Source organism: Lepidochelys kempii, chromosome 16 (genome assembly GCF_965140285.1).
Source record: "Lepidochelys kempii isolate rLepKem1 chromosome 16, rLepKem1.hap1, whole genome shotgun sequence".
NCBI classification, from domain to species: domain Eukaryota; kingdom Metazoa; phylum Chordata; order Testudines; family Cheloniidae; genus Lepidochelys; species Lepidochelys kempii.
In genome coordinates this window covers 8,484,051-8,503,454 of record NC_136395.1, presented here as the reverse complement: position 1 = coordinate 8,503,454, position 19,404 = coordinate 8,484,051, and the positions used below count along the sequence as shown (strand labels likewise).

Here is a 19,404-nt window from a genome sequence, read left to right as displayed (position 1 = left end):
GCAGTGACACCTCGGCCCCCTTTGTGCTAGGTGCTGTATAGACATACAACAAAAAGACGGTCTCCTGCCCTAAAGACCTGACAGATGTTTGGAACTGGTGGCTGGTACCGCACTTGGCAAATTATTTTAATCCAAGGTGACGGCTGCATCCATTGGTTTAGGAAAGAACACACACCAGGGCCAGCTCTACAGGTTTTGCCACCCCCAGCTATGAAAAAAAACTGCCGCCGTGGACAGCGAAAGGAACAAGCTGCCGCCAATTTGGTGCCACAGCCAGCGGAACAGAGAAGCAGTCGCCGAATCGCCACCGTGGCTGCAGGAACCGCTGCCCCTTTCTACCCGCCGCCCCTTTCTACCCGCCGCCCCAAGCGCCTGCTTGGAATGCTGGGGCCCGGAGCTGGCCCTGCTGCGCACACCCACACGTCCAGTACCCCTAGAGAGGAGCCCTCTTACCTTTGTGGTGCTGGAATCCAGGCTGCACGTGCTGCACTGGAGTACCGACGCTCACCGTCACCAGTACGCACAAGCACTCGGGGAGGAAAACTTGACTTAGTTTCATCTTGAGCAGAATCTTTATTTTATTTTTCTTTTAATTTAATTTTATTTTTTTTAAATCAGCAGCCCTCTGAGCAGGAGGGTTCTAAGGCAGCAGAGAGGAGGCACCAGCAGCCCCTCTGCAGTGCAGGCAGTTGTGTTATTCTCTGAGCTCTTGGCTCTGTGCAGGTGCGTGGGCTGGAAGGGGGAACACTTGCTCATTCGCACACTCTGCCACCAGGAGCAGCAGCCAATCGCAGGAGCCAGGGAGAGAGAGAAGTGACAGCTGGGAGTCTAAGCTCAGTGTCACAGGAGCAGCACCTAGGGGAAGTTTAACCCTTCGTAACCCTCACCCCGCTTCTAATTCCGGAGGCTGAAGACTGGGGCTAACGGGGCATATTGGCGATCAGCAGATTCTTGCTCTCAGGAACTGACTTGGCCAGGCACTCTGCTCAGGTTATGGAGCCTTGTCTCATTCCCTGGTGGAACGAGCTAGCGAAGGGCTATTGCTGTGTTGCATCCAGAGGACAGGGCTCTCACAGTTCCCACGGGGAAAGACGGATCTCTACACTTTCTAAAGGATCCAGTCTACCTTACAGCTGGACTAGGACTGCCAGGGCCACTGTCCCCAGCGCAGGGCTAGGGAGAGCAACTAGAGACAGGGAAAGGCTGGGATTCCCAAAAGGGCCCCAAAGGGAGCTTTGGTGCCCAAATCCCATAAACGTTCCATGGGATTTGGAGGCCGAACCCTGTAACGCGCCCCTGTAACGCACCCACTTGTCTGAGCAGGCAGTGCAGGCTGTAGCTAGAAGAGGACAGCTCAGCACAGGTGCGTTCTCCTGGCAGGTTGTATCATCCAGATACAGCGCAGACACAACCAGCCCACATGCAGCACCAGGGAGAGTATGGCAACAGGGCACTGCATCCATGCCCCCCTCCCCCATCCCGACACAGCGCCGCATCCATACACACACCCCACAGACACTGTGCTGCGCCTACCCGCCCCCAGCAATGCATCCTCCCCACCCCCATCCGCTGTATCCACAGACCCCCATGCAGCCCCAGGGAGCATACGCCAACATGCTGCTGCATCTTATCCCCCCCCCACGCCGACCCGGACCTGCATTCCCCCCGCCACCCCCCCCCCACCCCAGCACTGCATCCACCCCACCCCGCACCAACACGGCCCTGCAGCCCCCCACGCAGCACCAGGGAACGTACACGCTGACACGGCTCCACATCCTCAACCGCGGCTGACATCACTAACGCGGAGACTGAAGGGCGGGATTCACTTGTTATTTAAACAGCTGCGGGGAGCTCCCACCCCATGGGCAGCGCAGCCCAACCCAGACCCACTCACTGCTGTTTGCTAACCCACAGACACAAAGCAGGGTTGCTATGGTGACGGAGATGAACAGGCTGCGTCTCTACTGAAAAACGTACTCCAAAGACCCTGTCAAAACAAGCCGGGGACGTTGAAACCAGAGCACAGGGCACGAGCCGCCCCGCTGCCTCCCCCGAGCCGCCTTAGCCCATGATCTGGGGCCCCACTGGAGGGAGCAGGGAGATTATTAAGGTTCACCAACCCTGCAGTAAGAGATTCATAGATATTAGGGACCGAATGGCTAGGCAGCAGTTCTGCGGAAAAGGACCTAGGGGTGACAGTGGACGAGAAGCTGGATATGAGTCAGCAGTGTGCCCTTGTTGCCAAGAAGGCCAATGGCATTTTGGGATGTATAAGTAGGGGCATAGCGAGCAGATCGAGGGACGTGATCGTTCCCCTCTATTCAACATTGGTGAGGCCTCATCTGGAGTACTGTGTCCAGTTTTGGGCCCCACACTTCAAGAAGGATGTGGATAAATTGGAGAGAGTCCAGCGAAGGGCAACAAAAATGATTAGGGGACTGGAACACATGACTTATGAGGAGAGGCTGAGGGAGCTGGGATTGTTTAGCCTGCAGAAGAGAAGAATGAGGGGGGATTTGATAGCTGCTTTCAACTACCTGAAAGGGGGTTCCAAAGAGGATGGCTCTAGACTGTTCTCAATGGTAGCAGTTGACAGAACGAGGAGTAATGGTCTCAAGTTGCAGTGGGGGAGGTTTAGATTGGATATTAGGAAAAACTTTTTCACTAAGAGGGTGGTGAAACACTGGAATGCGTTACCTAGGGAGGTGGTAGAATCTCCTTCCTTAGAGGTTTTTAAGGTCAGGCTTGACAAAGCCCTGGCTGGGATGATTTAACTGGGAATTGGTCCTGCTTTGAGCAGGGGGTTGGACTAGATGACCTTCTGGGGTCCCTTCCAACCCTGATATTCTATGATTCTATGATTAAGATCAGAAGGGACCATTATGATCATCTAGTCTGACCTCCTGCTAAGGCTCGTGGCATGGCCAAGAGACTCATGGCATGGCCGCAGCTGGCCCAGGTCAACTGACTCCAGTTCATGGGGTTCGGGCTGCGTGGCTAAAATCTGCAGCGTGGGCGTTCTGGCTCAGGCCGGAGCCTGGGCTCTGAGACCCTTCTCCCTGCCAGGTTCTCAAAGCCCAGACTCCAACCCAGGCCAACTGCCTACACTGCATTTGTTAGCCCAGAACCTGAGCCCCAATGACCGGGGCTCCGAGACTCATTCCTGTGGGGTTTTTATTGCAGCATAAACATGCCCGCGGTGTCCACTCACGCTCCGGCCTCTCTACTAATCAGTGCCTTTTCCCCACTCAAAGGGAAGTTCATACTGGCTCCGCACTAGGGGATACAGAGAGACTATTGCGATTGCAGCCGAGCACACGGGGACGCAGGTTGTGTTTTATTTAGGTGCTGACACACTCTGTTTATGAGGTAATCATCACACTCTGGGTTAAATAAGATGAGCCCCAAACATTACGTGGTCTGGGATACGGCTATTCCTGGGTCGACAGGGAGAAAAGCTAAAGTGCTTGGAAATACATCTGGAGAACATTATGGTTAGGGCACAGCCAGTTTGCTTAGTGGCAAATCCCACTTCAGATGTGAAAAATTCCTAGTTCAAATCCCACATGAGGCTGCTCTGGAAAAGTATGAGATGGTCCTATGGTTAAAGGGACCCAGAAGTCTTGGGCTTCCAACTCTGTCACCATGGGCAAGCCGCTCAAACCTTCCCAAGCCTCGGTTTCTATGGATGTAAAAGAGAGACGGATACCTCAGTCTGTTGCAACCAACACTTGCTGAAGTGAACTAAGATGCTTGGCTAAAAGATGCTGCATAAAATCCAAAGCTAAAGGCAGGACTCCATCCTTCAATTGAGGGCTGGAGAATTACACTGCTGAAGCCAAGATAAAAAAAACAAAACACTTGAAAGGCTAAGAAGAGAGGTGCCTCAAAAGATAATTGCCATGGAGACCTTTTTCATGTTCCATGGAGGTTTCAGAGTGGTAGGCGTGTTAGTCTGTATCAGCAAACACAACGAGGAGTCCTTGAGGCACCTTAGAGACTAACAAATTAGCAGTACAAAAAGTAATTTCCCCTCTGTTGATATTCACCCCTGCTTGTCAACTGTTGGGAATAGGCCACTTCCACCTTGATGGAATTGACCTGGTTAGCACTGACCCCTACTTGATAAGGCAACTCCCATCTTTTCCTGTGCTATATATACACATATACACTGCCTAATGTATTTTCCACTCCATGCATCTAATGAAGTGGGTTTTAGCCCATGAAAGCTTATGCCCAAATAAATTTGTTAGTCTCTAAGGTGCCACAAGGACTCCTCATTGTTTCAATTAGAGAAAGTTTCCACTGCACTGTGCCCAGAATTGCAATTCCGGTGCCTGCCTCAGGTGCTTGGGTTGTTGTAACTCGAAAAAACAAGCCTATAGGACAAGAGCATTCCATCCCCACAGAGAATCCTCTGCTGCGGCAGGTGATGACTGCTTGGGGCTGGTGGAAGAAGGCCATGCACCATCCTGAACGCATGCAAACTAGGCACGTCTTAGTGCAGAGATGCAAATGTCGCCATGCAGCACCACGTCAGGATTGGTGGATAGCCACAAAGGTGACATGTCTGTTCCAAGGAAAGGCTACTAAGGGGAACACCCTAAGGTACTAACATGACCCCCATCACCACAGTCTGGGCACCTCACAATCAAATGTATTTCTCCTGCCCACATCCTTATGAGGTAGAACAGTGCTATTATCCCCATTTACAGATGGGAAACTGAGGCATGGCAAGCTAAGTGATTTGCTCAGAGTCACAAAGGAAACCTGCAGCAGAGAAGGGACTATCGGCTGCCAATAAATGCAAGTTCTTTCTAGTCAAGTATCAGCATCCTGAATTACGCAGGGCGGACGTGCTGCGTATAAAGATGTACTTTATGATTATTGCCCTTCCCTGTATGGCCATGACGAACTCCTGCCCTATGCCAGGTCTTGGCATCTTGTGGATGAGTCAGAACAAACAAGGTTGTCGGGGAGGGGAGAGACGCATCGCGGGAGACAGTCAACAGATGCTCGTTCTCCCCTTGGCTGGTGGCAGTTAAAGGACCCATGGAACTTTTCCAAATCATGGTCACTGGGTGTCTCGCTTCTCCCACCCACAGAGTGCAGTGGGGCAGTACAACCCTGGTCCTTCTGGCCCCACTTTACATACAGCAGCCTCACCCGCGGAGACAGACTGATCAGAAAGGGGACTTGCCACACAGATTCATCTCCTTGGCTGACTGACTTTACATTTGGGAGAGAAATCCGAACTCAGATCTAACCTGTGTACTTTAAGGCAGGCTGTGGATTCTACTGAGCGATCCCGAGAGCTGGCTTGAAACAGACCCCACTTTACTGCATCAGAGCTATTCAGCTTAACCCAGTCTTGACTGAAGTCCGAACATGGGAAACCAGCATTTTGGGGTGTCACAGGATTGCACTATCACAGAGAGCCGTGCTCCTTACAGTGTACGCTTTGGGGCAGGCGATGTCCTTTGTCCTGTGCTTGCCCAGCACATCGCCTGGGGAGGGGGATGGCCCTGGTCCATGACTTGGGCTCCTAAGGACTGCCACAAGCGTAGTCACGGTAATTTGTACGGTTGATCTGAACGTACAGGGAACGAGATCTTACGAGAAATGCTACGCTGCCAGGAGTAGCGCAGTTCTTTTAAAAAGATGCGGCAAAAAACATGCAAAGTTTGTTCCCTGGCAAAGTAACCTCAACTAGCTTTGTTTCCTAGATGCAGAGCTGCAACCTGCAGGATTCCCTTGCAAAGACAAGTTGCCTCTGGTATCCAACCACATGAAGAGATTAAAAGCCATGCCAGAATCAGATGACTGGAACTGGAGCCCAGAGCAGACATGGATCCGATCACACCTGACACACTGAACTCCTTCAGCCACTAAGGAGAGGATCCCTGTGGCCTAGGGAAAAGCAGAGACCGGAGTAAATGGAGCCTTCACGTTCTCCAGGTGTACCATGCTTGCGGATGATACTAAACTGGGAGGAGTGGTAGATACGCTGGAGGGGAGGGATAGGATACAGAAGGACCTAGACCAATTGGAAGATTGGGCCAAAAGGAATCTGATGAGGTTCAATAGGGATAAGTGCAGGGTCCTGCACTTAGGACGGAAGAATCCAATGCACCGCTACAGACTAGGGACCGAATGGCTAGGCAGCAGTTCTGCGGAAAAGGACCTAGGGGTGACAGTGGACGAGAAGCTGGATATGAGTCAGCAGTGTGCCCTTGTTGCCAAGAAGGCCAATGGCATTTTGGGATGTATAAGTAGGGGCATAGCGAGCAGATCGAGGGACGTGATCGTTCCCCTCTATTCAACATTGGTGAGGCCTCATCTGGAGTACTGTGTCCAGTTTTGGGCCCCACACTTCAAGAAGGATGTGGATAAATTGGAGAGAGTCCAGCGAAGGGCAACAAAAATGATTAGGGGACTGGAACACATGACTTATGAGGAGAGGCTGAGGGAGCTGGGATTGTTTAGCCTGCAGAAGAGAAGAATGAGGGGGGATTTGATAGCTGCTTTCAACTACCTGAAAGGGGGTTCCAAAGAGGATGGCTCTAGACTGTTCTCAATGGTAGCAGATGACAGAACGAGGAGTAATGGTCTCAAGTTGCAGTGGGGGAGGTTTAGATTGGATATTAGGAAAAACTTTTTCACTAAGAGGGTGGTGAAACACTGGAATGCGTTACCTAGGGAGGTGGTAGAATCTCCTTCCTTAGAGGTTTTTAAGGTCAGGCTTGACAAAGCCCTGGCTGGGATGATTTAACTGGGAATTGGTCCTGCTTTGAGCAGGGGGTTGGACTAGATGACCTTCTGGGGTCCCTTCCAACCCTGATATTCTATGATTCTATGCTAACGGGGGCAGGGGGAGGGGAAACACAGCTAATAATCAGGGCAGCAGAACATGCCACGACTGCCTTCCAGTCTCCATGGCTGTTCCATGTCAGAGAGGTTTGTCTGTATGAGAGAAATGATGCTCAGCAATGTTCCCTCTAATTTTTTTCATCCATGTGCAGAATGAATTTTGTTATGTGCAGTACCAATATCGAGGTAATATGCAGACATGCGCCATCACCTCCATACTTTCACGGCAGCCCTTATCCCACAAAGAGCTCACAGCATCCTACGGCTAGTACCCAGCTGGGTCTTAGGGAAGGTCTGTCTTCAGGTGACGGCTGCGGTACCCCTATCTGTTCATTCCTACAGCGTCCCTCCACAAGGATCAGTACATGCTTTGCAAACTATACATAGAAATGCATCACTGAAATGCAGCCACCTCTGGGAAGGAAGGTCAGTAGCCAGTGAAGCCAATAGCACAGAGAGCACTATGCAGTAGTTTGGAAAGAGAAAGGGAATTTTGGATAGGAAGAATCTTTTCCTCTTATGCAAAATGCTTGAGATATTTAATGTTCAGACAGGGCTTCATCTGTAAAGGTCTCATCTGAATGTAAAATGTAATACTGCAATTTAGAAATCAAAGTAAATGTTTCTTTTTAAATCAGGACACTAAGGCTCAAAATAATTTTTAAAAACACTCAAATCCCCCTTACTACCATCCTCTTGTATTAACAATACAAAGCACTTCAAAAGTCCTATAGGCTATTCAGCCTTCATGTTGTTTATATTTTTACATTGGATCAGCTTGGATAATTAAAGGAGCAGTCAAGTTCACCTTCAGATTCTCACACACACAATGTTCCATGTCTGGGTTATTACAGTGAAACACACTTAGATCACACCCCAACCACATGTCCCCCTGCCCACATACAGCTTTGCAAACACTGCTAGGGGAGGTTTGAATCCCCAGCAGGGAACTGTCGTCATTGGAAATCCAACAAAAACAGTCACAAACACATTCCCATTAGTCCTAGTTTTGGTAATTTCCTTTCAAAACACAAATCTAAAAGCCAACAATATTTAGTAATTTTCATTTATAAATCTCAAAGTGTTTTACAGAGCAAGATCAATATCATTATTCCCATCCAGAAAATGGGGAAACTGAGGCACAGTGTGGGGTGAGGTGACTTCTGAAAGCCACACAGAAACTCAAGGGCAGAGCTGGGGAAAGACCCAAAGTCTCTTGACTCCCAAGGCTCTCCCAGCCCCACGGCTGGGGCCGGGGAGAGCCATCTCTCCCCCCTGTAGCCCTGCATGTCCCAAGCTCCCATCATTGCCTCCACCTCACCCCACCGCCTCCACCCACTCTACACATCCTTCACACTCACCTGTGTGTGCACCTGTGTGGCCGTGCAGGTGCACACCTTAGAGGGAGCACAGATGCTCAGGCCAGGCCATCTTGTTAATTCTTCCCACCCCAGAAAGCGAGAACCCTGCAAGACGCCCATCACCACGTGCACTCAGAAGCACGTACCGCACCCTGTCAGTTATACCAAGGAAAAGCACCTGAGATTCAACGTTTCAAGGTGCGGGGGGAGTAAAAATAAATAAAACATGGCAGCTACCACACACGCAAAAAGGCATTTCAGGGTTTTCAGAGACATGCCCCCGCGCTCCTGTTCAAACTCCAGCTCTTCGAGGAATGGGAACCCACCAACACAACACACCCGGGGACAAACTCAATGGTGATGCAGCTCTTCATCTTTGCTGGGCCTGCCTGCTCCATTGCTATGGGGGGGAAGGTTGTTGGAGTATGATGCTGTGCAGACAGTGGGTAGGGGGTTAAGGGTGCCAACATCCCTTTGCATTGCTAGGAGGCCGATGAGCGAAGGAGCCAGAGAGCTGTTACCCCAGTGCAGACCCACTTGCCACAGAGACCACCACTTTCCCGGCTTGTCTCAGGGCAGTTCTAAACCTGCCCGTTAATGGGTCCCGAGAAGGCTATCAAGGCCTGGTGGGGAGCTGGTGCTGCAGCATGAACCACCCCTCCCCCCAGCACCCTCTTCTCCTTTGAAACCCCGATACAAACTCGCTTCTTTCCCAGAATCCCCTTTTTCAACTTAAGGAGCACGTTTCAAAGCTCCATGTGGGCTTTCGGATCATCTCCTAAAGGCTCCCGCGACTATGTCCTGGGCCTGTTGCCTCCCCTACATTGCGGGTTGGGCTAGAATCCAGCACGTGGCACAGCAAACTCGCACACCGTCTCCTGCACGCTGCGCCCCAGCTCTCATCCCCTCCCACAACCACCCCTGGGGCAGCTCTGCCGCCAAACGACAAAGCGTCTGGGGAGAACTCAGCCCTTTCCCAAGGCCCGCAGAGCCTTCTGCGCACCAGGAAGCAGGACTGGGAAAAGGAGACAGCTTATGCGACCCACATGCTTTGGGGTTGGTGGTTATCCAGCAAAACCTGAGCCATCTTAGCGCACTAGGCCGTTAAATCCGTGTCTACAAGAGACAATCTACTGGGTGGTACAAAGAACAGAATTCTCGCTTGATGCATTTCCCCCACAGTCAGGAATACTAACCCCAAAGGGAAAAAAAAACTCTTCACTCCAGAATATTTCCCATGGGATAGGCGAGGGCTAAAAGGCTGGAAAATTTCCTCCTGACCCAAGCAAAGGAATAACCTCTGGCCCGAACCATGAAGATTACCGATTCCGCATTGCTCTTTCGGCTGGTCTGTGACAATCATTCTTCAAACAAGCATCTCAGTGCCTCCCTAACCTTGGTCCCCCCTTCCTCCCCCTGCAGCACAGCACAGAGCAGCACATGTTAATTACATGGAGCAGAAGAAAAACCTTAGGTTTGTAATTTGTTGCTGTTTAATTCCATTGAGCATTGCCTATTGCTCTTCTAACAAGCAAGGACAGACAGCTCGGCTGCCTTAGACCACAAGCCATTTCCTATGCGGAGATGGCCCCGTCTCTGCACACGGCAGTCCAGGCGTGAGACCGAATGCCAGCAGAGCAGAGGAGGCAAAAGCCTTTTGCAATCGATTAAACCCACAGCAATGAGGAGGATTCCAGACAACAGCAGCCGCTTAATTCCTTCATGCCCGTCACAGATCACGGCAACTACTGGTTTGCCACGAAGGGCTCTGAAATATTTTTGCAAGGGCTTGGAGGAGGCCTTGTTGCACTGGCCCTCTCTCACAGGACTTTCCCCAGGTGCAGCTGGGTGGTGTGTTCTTAGGCTGAGAGTAGCCAGGCAGCATCCAGCCCCTGGCGCTGCATAGACGAGGGGCTAGAGAGATGCACCAAAAGCCCTTTGGAGTGGGAGCGCTGGGTATGGATCGCAAACAATGGGCTGTGATGAGTGGCAGCTTTTCACTTACACATGGGCTGCTGCTTACACCTTTCTTCCCGTCCCGTCATAAAGCGGAAGGAGAATCCCAGTTTCCCTGCCACCAGCACGACAGCCTGCGGTATTTACCTCCCCCAGCAGGGGGCAGCCCAGGAGGAGGTGAAGTCTGGATGCTCACCCATCGCCCCACTTCTTATGTTCAGTCTCCCTCAATGGGCAGGACTCCAGCTCTCACAGGGCTGCCCTGCACCCTCGCCCTCACCCTTAGGTGGGAGCAGCGTGCCGGGGATTCTGGCAGGCCGTGGAGGCTTGGAACATTAAATGCCCTTGACCCATCAGACACTGGTGTTTTCCCCTGGTTCCCTCTGTTCCCAACAGCCAGTGATCTGAGTGCAGCTAGAATTGCCATCAAAACCACCAGAGCCCAGGGCAGCTTTGCAGTGGCAGCCACGTGTCCCAGGAGGCAATTTCAAGTGGTGGTGGTGGTGGGAAAATGCCTGAGATGCCGAATGATGTCGCCCAGGGCCCGGAACCTCGTTTCCGGCAGGTACGCCTGGGCCTGGATCAAGTCCAGCACTGCCCCTATAAACTCCATCCGCTGAACAGGGGACAGAGTGGACTTCCCCACGTTCAGGCCCAACGTTGCCATGATGAATTCAGCTTGCGCCTCCACTATAGCCCTGGAGCGGCCCTCGATCAGCCAGTCGTCTAGGTATGGGAACGGACGCCTGCTTGGGAACACGCCACGCACTTGGTAAATACTCCGGCGCTGCTGACAGACCAAATGGGAGGACTATGAACTGGCAGTGGTTGCTGCTTACCACAGACCCGAAGTATTTTCTGTGGGACGGAGTTATTGCTATGTGGAAGTATAGGGCGGCATACCAGTCCCCGGGATCCAATGAGGAGATGATGGAGGCCAACGAGACCATGCGAAACTTCAGTTTCTTCATGAACTTGTGTTCGTACAGGTCTAGGATGGGCCTTAGCCCGCCTTTGGCTTTCGGTATTAGGAAATACCGGGAATAAAAGCCCCTACACCCCTGTAGTCCTGAGGAACTTCTTCTACTGCTCCTATTGGGAGAAGCGACTGCATCTCCTGTATGAGGAGTTGCCTGTGAGAGGGGTCCCTGAAGGAGGACAGGAAAGGGGGGTGGAAGGGCAGGAGGGCCGAGAATTGGAGTGAATATCCCTTTTCTACCATGTGGAGCATCCAACGGTCCAATGTAATGTGGGCCCACACAGGGTAGAAAGGGGATAGACAGGATGAAAAGGTAAGATGGGGAGGATCCTATCTGAGCTGGTGCGTCACCCCCAAGCTCACCTTCCAAAGGCCTGCTTCTGGCCTGAGGAAGGTTTAGACTGGCCAGAGCCCTGGCTGGAGGAAGGATGAGGTCTCTTTCTCAAGTTCCTGTTCCTCCTACGTGATCCTTCCTGTCTGCCCTGAGGCTGATAATTCCTAAGAGAGGGAGAGGCTGCCATTATTTCGTGGGAGGTAGAGGGATCAGCAGATCATGCAGATCAGCACAGCGCAAGTGAACCAGGCTCTAACGTTCACAGAAGTGATGGCAACTCAGCACCAAGCTCCAATACTGCTGAGCAGGGTGGTGCTATAAAGCTCTAGAGTCAGTCCTTGGATAGCAAGAGTATCAATCGCAGGAGCAGTCAGTGTATCCGGGAAACATACAAACGCTGCTCACGCACCTGCACATAGGTACAACAGTAGCTTACACATATTATTAGTCTTCTGTCTTCAGCTTTTATTGGCATACCTGCTCTTGAATATCCTATCTGCATCCACTGAATGCCATTCTTCTCCTGGCGGCTGGCCATCTGTACAGATGCAGCCACGGTAGAATGCCATGTCTTTGCTGGGTTTAAAGAAGTTAGAATGGAGAACTGTCCCACACAGACCAGTAGTTACGACAGCCTATTCCCAGCCCTTCTGTACACAGGGTTCCAGTTATAGTCGTTGCAATTCCTCGGGCCAGCCTTTTCCCCAGAGCGTGGGGTGCAGCCCCCCCCCGGAGGTGTAGAATGCATGTGCATTAAGATGTGCAGGCCTTTAAAGACCATTTTGGGGCACGAGAGGGTTCATTTTCCTGGTAGTGGGGATGGGACTGAGCTTTCAGAAGCTTGGGAAACTATATCATCTACACCATTTGGGGCTCGTTCACCTGCACATCTACCAATGTGATATATGCCACTGTGTGCCAGCAATGCCCCTCTGCCATGTACATTGGCCAAACTGGACAGTCTCTATGCAAAAGAATAAATGAACACAAATCAGACATCAGGAATTATAACATTCAAAAACCAGTGGGAGAACACTTCAATCTCCCTGGACACTCAATAACAGACTTAAAAGTGGCAATTCTTCAACAAAAAAATTTCAAAACAGACTTCAACGAGAAACTGCAAAACTGGAATTAATTTGCAAACTGGACACCATCAAATTAGGCCTGAATAAAGTCTGGGAGTGGCTGGGTCACTACAAAAGGTAATTTTCTCTCTGTTGATACTCACGCCTTCTTGTCAACTGTTGGGAATAGGCTAGACATCCTCCCTGTTTGAATTGGCCTCGTTAGCACTGACCCCCGACTTGGTAAGGCAACTCCCATCTTTTCATGTGCTGTAATATATATACCTGCTTACTGTATTTTTCACTCCATGCACCTGATGAAGTCAGTTTTAGCCCATGAAAGCTTACGCCCAAATAAATTTGTTAGTCTCTAAGGTGCCAAAAGGACTCCTTGTTGTTTTTCCTGCTTCACGGGAATCCATTTATGCATTACTCTAATTGGCCACTAAGGGGTCACTGCGTCAACATTACAACCCAGCCTTTGGTGTGTTCTCTGGTTGTTACTAGGCCCATTGCAGACCCACAGTCTGTACAAAAGGGGCTGTTCAGACACAAGAGCGAAAGCACGAGTCAGACGGGGGGTCTTTGCACTGTGGCTCATCTCAACAGCCAGGCTTTTACACTTAGCACTAACTGAGCCGGCCCTGCTCACGTGGAGGAGCTCAGTCGGGCTCGTGCTCGGACTGTGGGGACGAACGCTGGGAAAGTCCCAGGCACAAGCTGCTCACTCACATCTCCTTTCACACCTGTGGGAGGTTTCTTTAGCAGTGACAGCTAGTAGGTTCCTTTCTTCTGCACCGAAGGAGACTCCCATAAGACAACTTTAAAGAGCAGAGCTGAATGCTCCAGCTCTGACCAGGGCCATCTCAAAACAAGGCCTTCTCTAACCCATCCACCTCCGCAGGGCTCACTCAACAGTCCTGCCCTCAGGGCCTCTTCTCCTCCCCCACCTCCTGATACAGCTGCTGCAAAATTGAACCCTTCCAGAAACAATTTATTCTGGTCTAAAGACACACAGCGTTCCCAAGAGCGTCTCCAACTTGAATCGACCTGGGGAGAAAAATCAAAAATCTCCCGGCCTGAAAAGCTTTCCTGGTTTTGCTAGCCAGCTTTCGGGCATGGGGTTCCAATCAAAACATCAAGCCTGACAGAGTGTGTGCAAGGAGAGATTTACCTTCACTGACCAGCTGTAAACCCAACTCGCCTGGTTCTGACCCCAGGAACACCTGTGCTGCCCCATTGGCTACGAAAGCATCGGCCATACCTAGCTTGGTTGATTCTCACTGTAAGCAAGCCTGGCCTGCAGATATCCCAGGCATTCAGGGGCAGGTCACTACCCCATGTCATGGTAGGCAACGCAGAGCTTAGGGGAATCCATCCAGAGCACACCTAGACTAGCACATTCAGTTACCAGCTGCCAAGACTGCCAGCGTCCATTGGACAACACACCCCGACACCTTTCCAATGGATAATTCTGCAGCACATGGAGAATTAAGAATAGTGGGGCCACAGAAACTAAACTGGATTTGTTACCTGATTCCACCGCAGCCCAGGGTGCGAAGCACTTGTATTAGTCAACGCCCTATTTTACCCAACTCAAACCTCCAACCTATAAGTAAGGGAGGCCGTAGATCCCCTCCCCCTTCAGCAAACAGCAATGCACACTGGCTGGTCACACTTCCATCCACTCCTCTTCCCGACACCGTTAATCTCCCTCACACCAGATCTTTGCTTGAGGGCTTGGCGACACATCACCACCCGCTCTCCATCAAGCTCATTTGCTATTACCCTCCATTGCTCACCTTCCCGCAGTTCCTTCTCTGCAGGCTCGTCTGTGCCCCAAGCCCACCAGGGCCCGCCATCTAATTACAGAACTGACGTCAATGCTCCTCTCTGGGCCCATGACACTGACAGTAAACACAGGCTGGCTGCACTGCATTAATGGGCCCTGGAGGCGTTAGATAAGAGCCCAATAACAATTAGCCAGGATAACATACCGGGCTGTTTTTAAGCGGCACAGACAGGATGCTGGGCAAAGATGAAGAGCTCAGGGTCCTCGGTCGTCAGGATGCGATGCCATCACTCGGCTTCCCAGAAGGGTCAACAATCAGCGTGCAAAATGAATCATAGAGGGATGAGAGAGCAAAGCAGGGAGACGGGTCCGAGAACCTTGGGAGACAACCACTGCCAGAGCTGGGGAACGGCACTGGCCTGTGGGTGAGAACATTCAAGGAGGCAGAAAATGGAGATGGATGACAGTATGAACCAGTGACTATGCCATGGTCAGGGGTGCTAGAACAAGGTGGGCCAGGGGGCCATGGCCCCATCACTTTTTATCGTCTGTAAAGGCGAGCGACGGGGGAGGAGGCGGAGAGGAGCAAGTGGAGGGCAAGGTCTTGGCAGGAAGAGGTGGCACAGGGTGGGGCCTTGGGGAGGAGGGACGGGGCAGGAGCAGGGACTCAGGGGGAGGAGTATTGGGGGCGGGGCTATGGTTTGGGCACCAGTGCCCCCCCATTTTTATGCAGCTTCGGCCACTCCTGGCCCTGGTGTGCCTACCTACATTGCTCAGGACTGTGAAAAATGTCATGCCCTGTGCGAGGTAGTACGCCCAGCCAAGCCCCCACTGTAGACGTGGGTAGGCTGGCGGAAGAATTCTTCTTGAGAGGTGGATTTAGTACAGTGGCGGAGAAACCCCTTCTGTTGCTGTAGCAATCGTCTACACTCGAGAGATTAAAATCGGGAGGCTTTAGGGCGTAGAAGTGCAGTGTCTGCAGAGGCCAAGTAGCCACAGCTCGAAATGGTCCAAAGGAAACCACTCCAGAAGCCTCCTCTTGGGGAAGTGTTAAGGCAAAAGAACAGGCACCAGGTGACGCCTCCAGAAATCGATTTTTAAAAGATCATGTCAGCTGTCGCTAAGCTTTTAAAACCAATCAAATACAAAATGGAACGAGGCAGCGGTCCAACGCCCATCCCATAACAACCAGACTGAGCCCTGTAAGGGACAGGCCCCCTTTCCACACAGGAAACCCGCCTAAGGATCACGCAGGCTGAGAGCTTGTGCAGAGCAACTGGGCAAGAGTAAAGCAAATGTACCTCTTGCAACTTTGCTGATGGCTGCAGGGATCGGCGAAGCAGCCTCAGTCAGGGGAGGGGGCGAAAATACCCCACTCCCAATATTCCCTGCCCAAACCTTAAGCTCTGGCAGCACAGATATCACCACGAAGAGCAGCTTGGTGTGCGTACAACAGCTACAAGGCAACACCTGCCTGCCACTGAAGCCAAGGAGGGCCTCATGCACAACACATAAGTGACAGATGATAAAGGAACCCTACAAAGGAGAACACCCCTCCGGCACCGTTCTTACTGTCATCAATAGGAGTTCGCACCACCCGTCTCATACCCACCACCTGGTACAGGAAATTGTGCCTTCAGGGTTCTAAAGCAGCGGTACTGAGTTCTCCCAGCTGGCTGGGTATGTTGTTCAAACCTGGGGGTGGGACGGGGGGGGTGTTGAGCTCAGGGCTCAACCACTGTGATCATCTAGTGTGACCTTCTGCTTAACACAGGCCAGAGAACTGCCCCTAAATCATTCCTAGCGCAGATCTGTTAGAAAAAACATCCAATTTTGATTTAAAAATTCCCAGTTATGGAGCATCCACCATGACCCTTGGTGAACTGTTTCCATGGTTAATTACCCCCACTGTTAAAAAATTATGCCTTATTTCCAGTCTGAATTTGTTTAGATTAATTTTTTGTCTAGATTCCAGCCATTGGATTGTGTTGTTAGATGGAAGAGCTCACTATTAAATATTTGTTCCCCAGATAGGTACTCATCGATGGTGATCAAGTCACCCTTGAATCTTCTCTTTGTTAAAGTAAATAGGAATAGACTCAAGGAGCTCAATCTATCAGGCAGGTTTTCCAATCCTTTAATCATTCTCATCGCTCTTCTTTGACCCCTCTCCAATTTATCAGCATCCTTCTTTGATTGTGAACACAGAGGTGAACACAGGATTCCAGCAACAGCCGCACCAGTGCCAGATACAGAGATAAAGTAACCTCTCAGCTCCGACTCAAAATCCCCCTTTTAATGCACCCAAGAATGGCATTAATCCTTCTGGCCACAGTGTCGCCCTAGGAACTCATGTTCAGCTGATTATCCACTATGGCCCCCAGAAGAATTGGCCTATGAGAGAAAGGTCCTTACCTTCTCTCCTGCTGCTCTGTGTGGTGACCTCTGGGGCTCCTTGGAGACCCTTCAAGTTCTAGTCATTGGCCACAGGGAAGAGGATTCCTAGGGGCATAATGTCATTCCTGTTTCACAGCTGGGGAGCCATGCAGAGGGTAAGTGAGTGGCCCACGGTCACACAATGAGCCAGTGGCAAAGTCAAGCATCAGACACCCAGTCTCTTGCTCCAACCCCTAAACCAGAATCATGCCCCTCTTCACATGAGCAGACCTTCCTAGCTCCCTTAGATACCTCCTGAAGAGGGCACCCCCTAACCTGCCCAGGCCTTAGATACTCCCTAACCTCCTCCAGGCTCATTAGCAGTTTAAACAGTGTGCGTTTGGCACAAGGTTTATGCTCTTACAGGAGCAAAGCAAGATGGTTCACTGACACACAGCAACCTCGCTGCCCACGAAGTTTGCCAGGGCACATCACCAGCATCTCAGTCCTCCTGATAGCCCACTAGCCGCAGGCATTTTAGACCTCTTAGCTCCACAAGGATCTGGAAAGCAGGCTGCTTGCAGTGACCCAAGGGAAACGCTTACGGTATGGCTACACTGCGGTTGGGGGGTGATTGCAGACACGGCCACGCTAGCTGGAGCCTTGCTACTTTGCGCACAGTGCAGGGACGCTCCGGCCACACAGGCTGTACAAACCCGCTGGGAACCCTGGGTTGTTACTGCTCCAGTGCCTGAGCTCGCCAGATCAGCGCTCGCTCGGTTTGCCTCCATGACCTGCGATCACCCCCCTGACTGCAGTGTGGACGTACCCACAGTCTGACTCCATCCCCCAACCCCCCATGAGCCAGGTGGCAGAACGCCCAGGGGGACAGAGCAGAGAGTGACCGACTAAAGTCTCATTACAAACAGAAGATGAAAAGGAAAGATCCACCATCTGTTAGTAAGTGTCAGACCAATGGCACCGTGACGCTCTGCTGGGGTCAAACGAAGGGACATCAATAGCATGCACAAGCCTCGTGGACTTAAGTTATATTTATGCAAACGTCCCCCTGGAGACGTGATCCGAGAGGTGCAGTTTGGCAACTAGTGAGTGTAATGCGCCAGCTCCCAAAACACTACTCTTCTCCAACAGCTCGGAAATGCCTTGGCTTATAGCTGCTTGCCGGGAATTCAACACTCAACCAGTTTCTATTCATCTGCAGAGGAAGATACCAGCGCTAACAGTGTGGCTCTATGGTTATATACACGCCACATCACCTGAAAGCTCCTGACAAAATGCAACATAGTCAACAGCTCTAGCAAGAGTGACCAGGCTCTGTGATGCTGAGGACTAATTTCCACTGTCACTAATACATTCCCATTACTGATGCGTCTGGTTATGATTGGCAGACTACCTCCATTCACAGCTACCGCGCCCAGATCAAGGACAAACAGGGCCTTGCCATTTACTGGACATCTCCTGTTCTCTCTCGGCATCCAGTGAAGCGCTGAGCTAGGTTTCCGCGCTAAGTAACGTAATGCAGCAAAACAGGTGGCGATTCAGAGCTGAGTTGCACAGCCCCCGACGTTTCAGAGGGGTTATCTGCACTTTGTAATGGAGAGCAGAATTTAGCCAGCTGTCTACCATGTGTTGGAGCACTCATGCAGCAGGGGAGAGATCCTACTTCACTGCCAATGCCTGCAGGGTACGTCCCCTCTGCAATACACTTTAATTTACAGTTCAGCCCATAAAGATCCCTGCTTTCAAGAATTTGGAGAACTTTACAGTCAGGGGCGAGAGTGGAGTACAGACTAAGGAGTTTACATAGAGTCGGCAGGAAGGCCCATTGCCATGCGCACACACATACCAGTGGAGGACCACTTCCTCTGGACGCATCTTCCATGTTCATCTTCCACAAACTGCGGGAGGCAGGGGCCACAGGCATGGGAACCAGGGGGGCAGAACTCCCTTCTTTGCAGCGTGCAGTCCAAGCTCCGTGGACAGGACTCCTCTAGGAAAAGGAAAAGAAAAAGAGAAGAGATCCAAGTGAGTTTCACAAGGTGCTCCGTGGATGGGGATCCTAGCTACGGCCAGACTGTAAGTATCTGCCTGTGCAAAACACATCCGAGTCATTGGGGCAGAATAGCTAGCCACAAGTTCAGCCTGAGCTACAACAGAGGTGGGGAGGGAGAGCAGCTTGGCTGGTGCTGCCAAGCCCTAACCCACCCAGGCTGGCCGGAGTGGAACAATGTTCTGGCATAACCCAGAGAGGAACAGCATTAAGGCTTTTACTCAGCCAAAATGGACCAGTGGAACATCTGGCAGTTTTGTGAGTAAGACACAGGACAGGGATCAGGAGATCCGGGTTCTGCAAGACCTGTGGTCAGGGCCAGGTCACCAAGGCCTCTCCATGCCTCATTTTCCCCATGGGCACTATGGGGATAATGACAGAGAAGTTGTGAGACTAAGCTCAGAGGCTACACTGATGTGTGCTATAGAAGAGCACACACAATAGGACGGGGCGGGCAAACTTTCTGGCCTGAAGGCTGCATCGGGTTTCCGAAATTGTACAGAGGGCCGGTTAGAGCAGGCTGAGCCTTCCCAGACAGCCAGGCGTGGCCCGGCCCCCGCCTCCTATCCGACCCCCCGTGCTTCTCGCCTCCTGATGG

The 19,404-nt window shown here is 51.5% G+C and overlaps 1 protein-coding gene across 1 annotated transcript in view; it reads right to left on the bottom strand.

Moving 5' to 3' along the window:
* The window catches only part of NPDC1 (neural proliferation, differentiation and control 1), a 125,076-nt gene that overhangs the window by 30,678 nt on the left and 74,994 nt on the right, over positions 1 to 19,404 (bottom strand). The window contains exon 2 of the mRNA XM_073314302.2: positions 18,603 to 18,746. Within this exon, the coding sequence (XP_073170403.1) occupies positions 18,603 to 18,746 (144 nt within the window). The remainder of the gene's footprint in view (positions 1 to 18,602; positions 18,747 to 19,404) is intronic.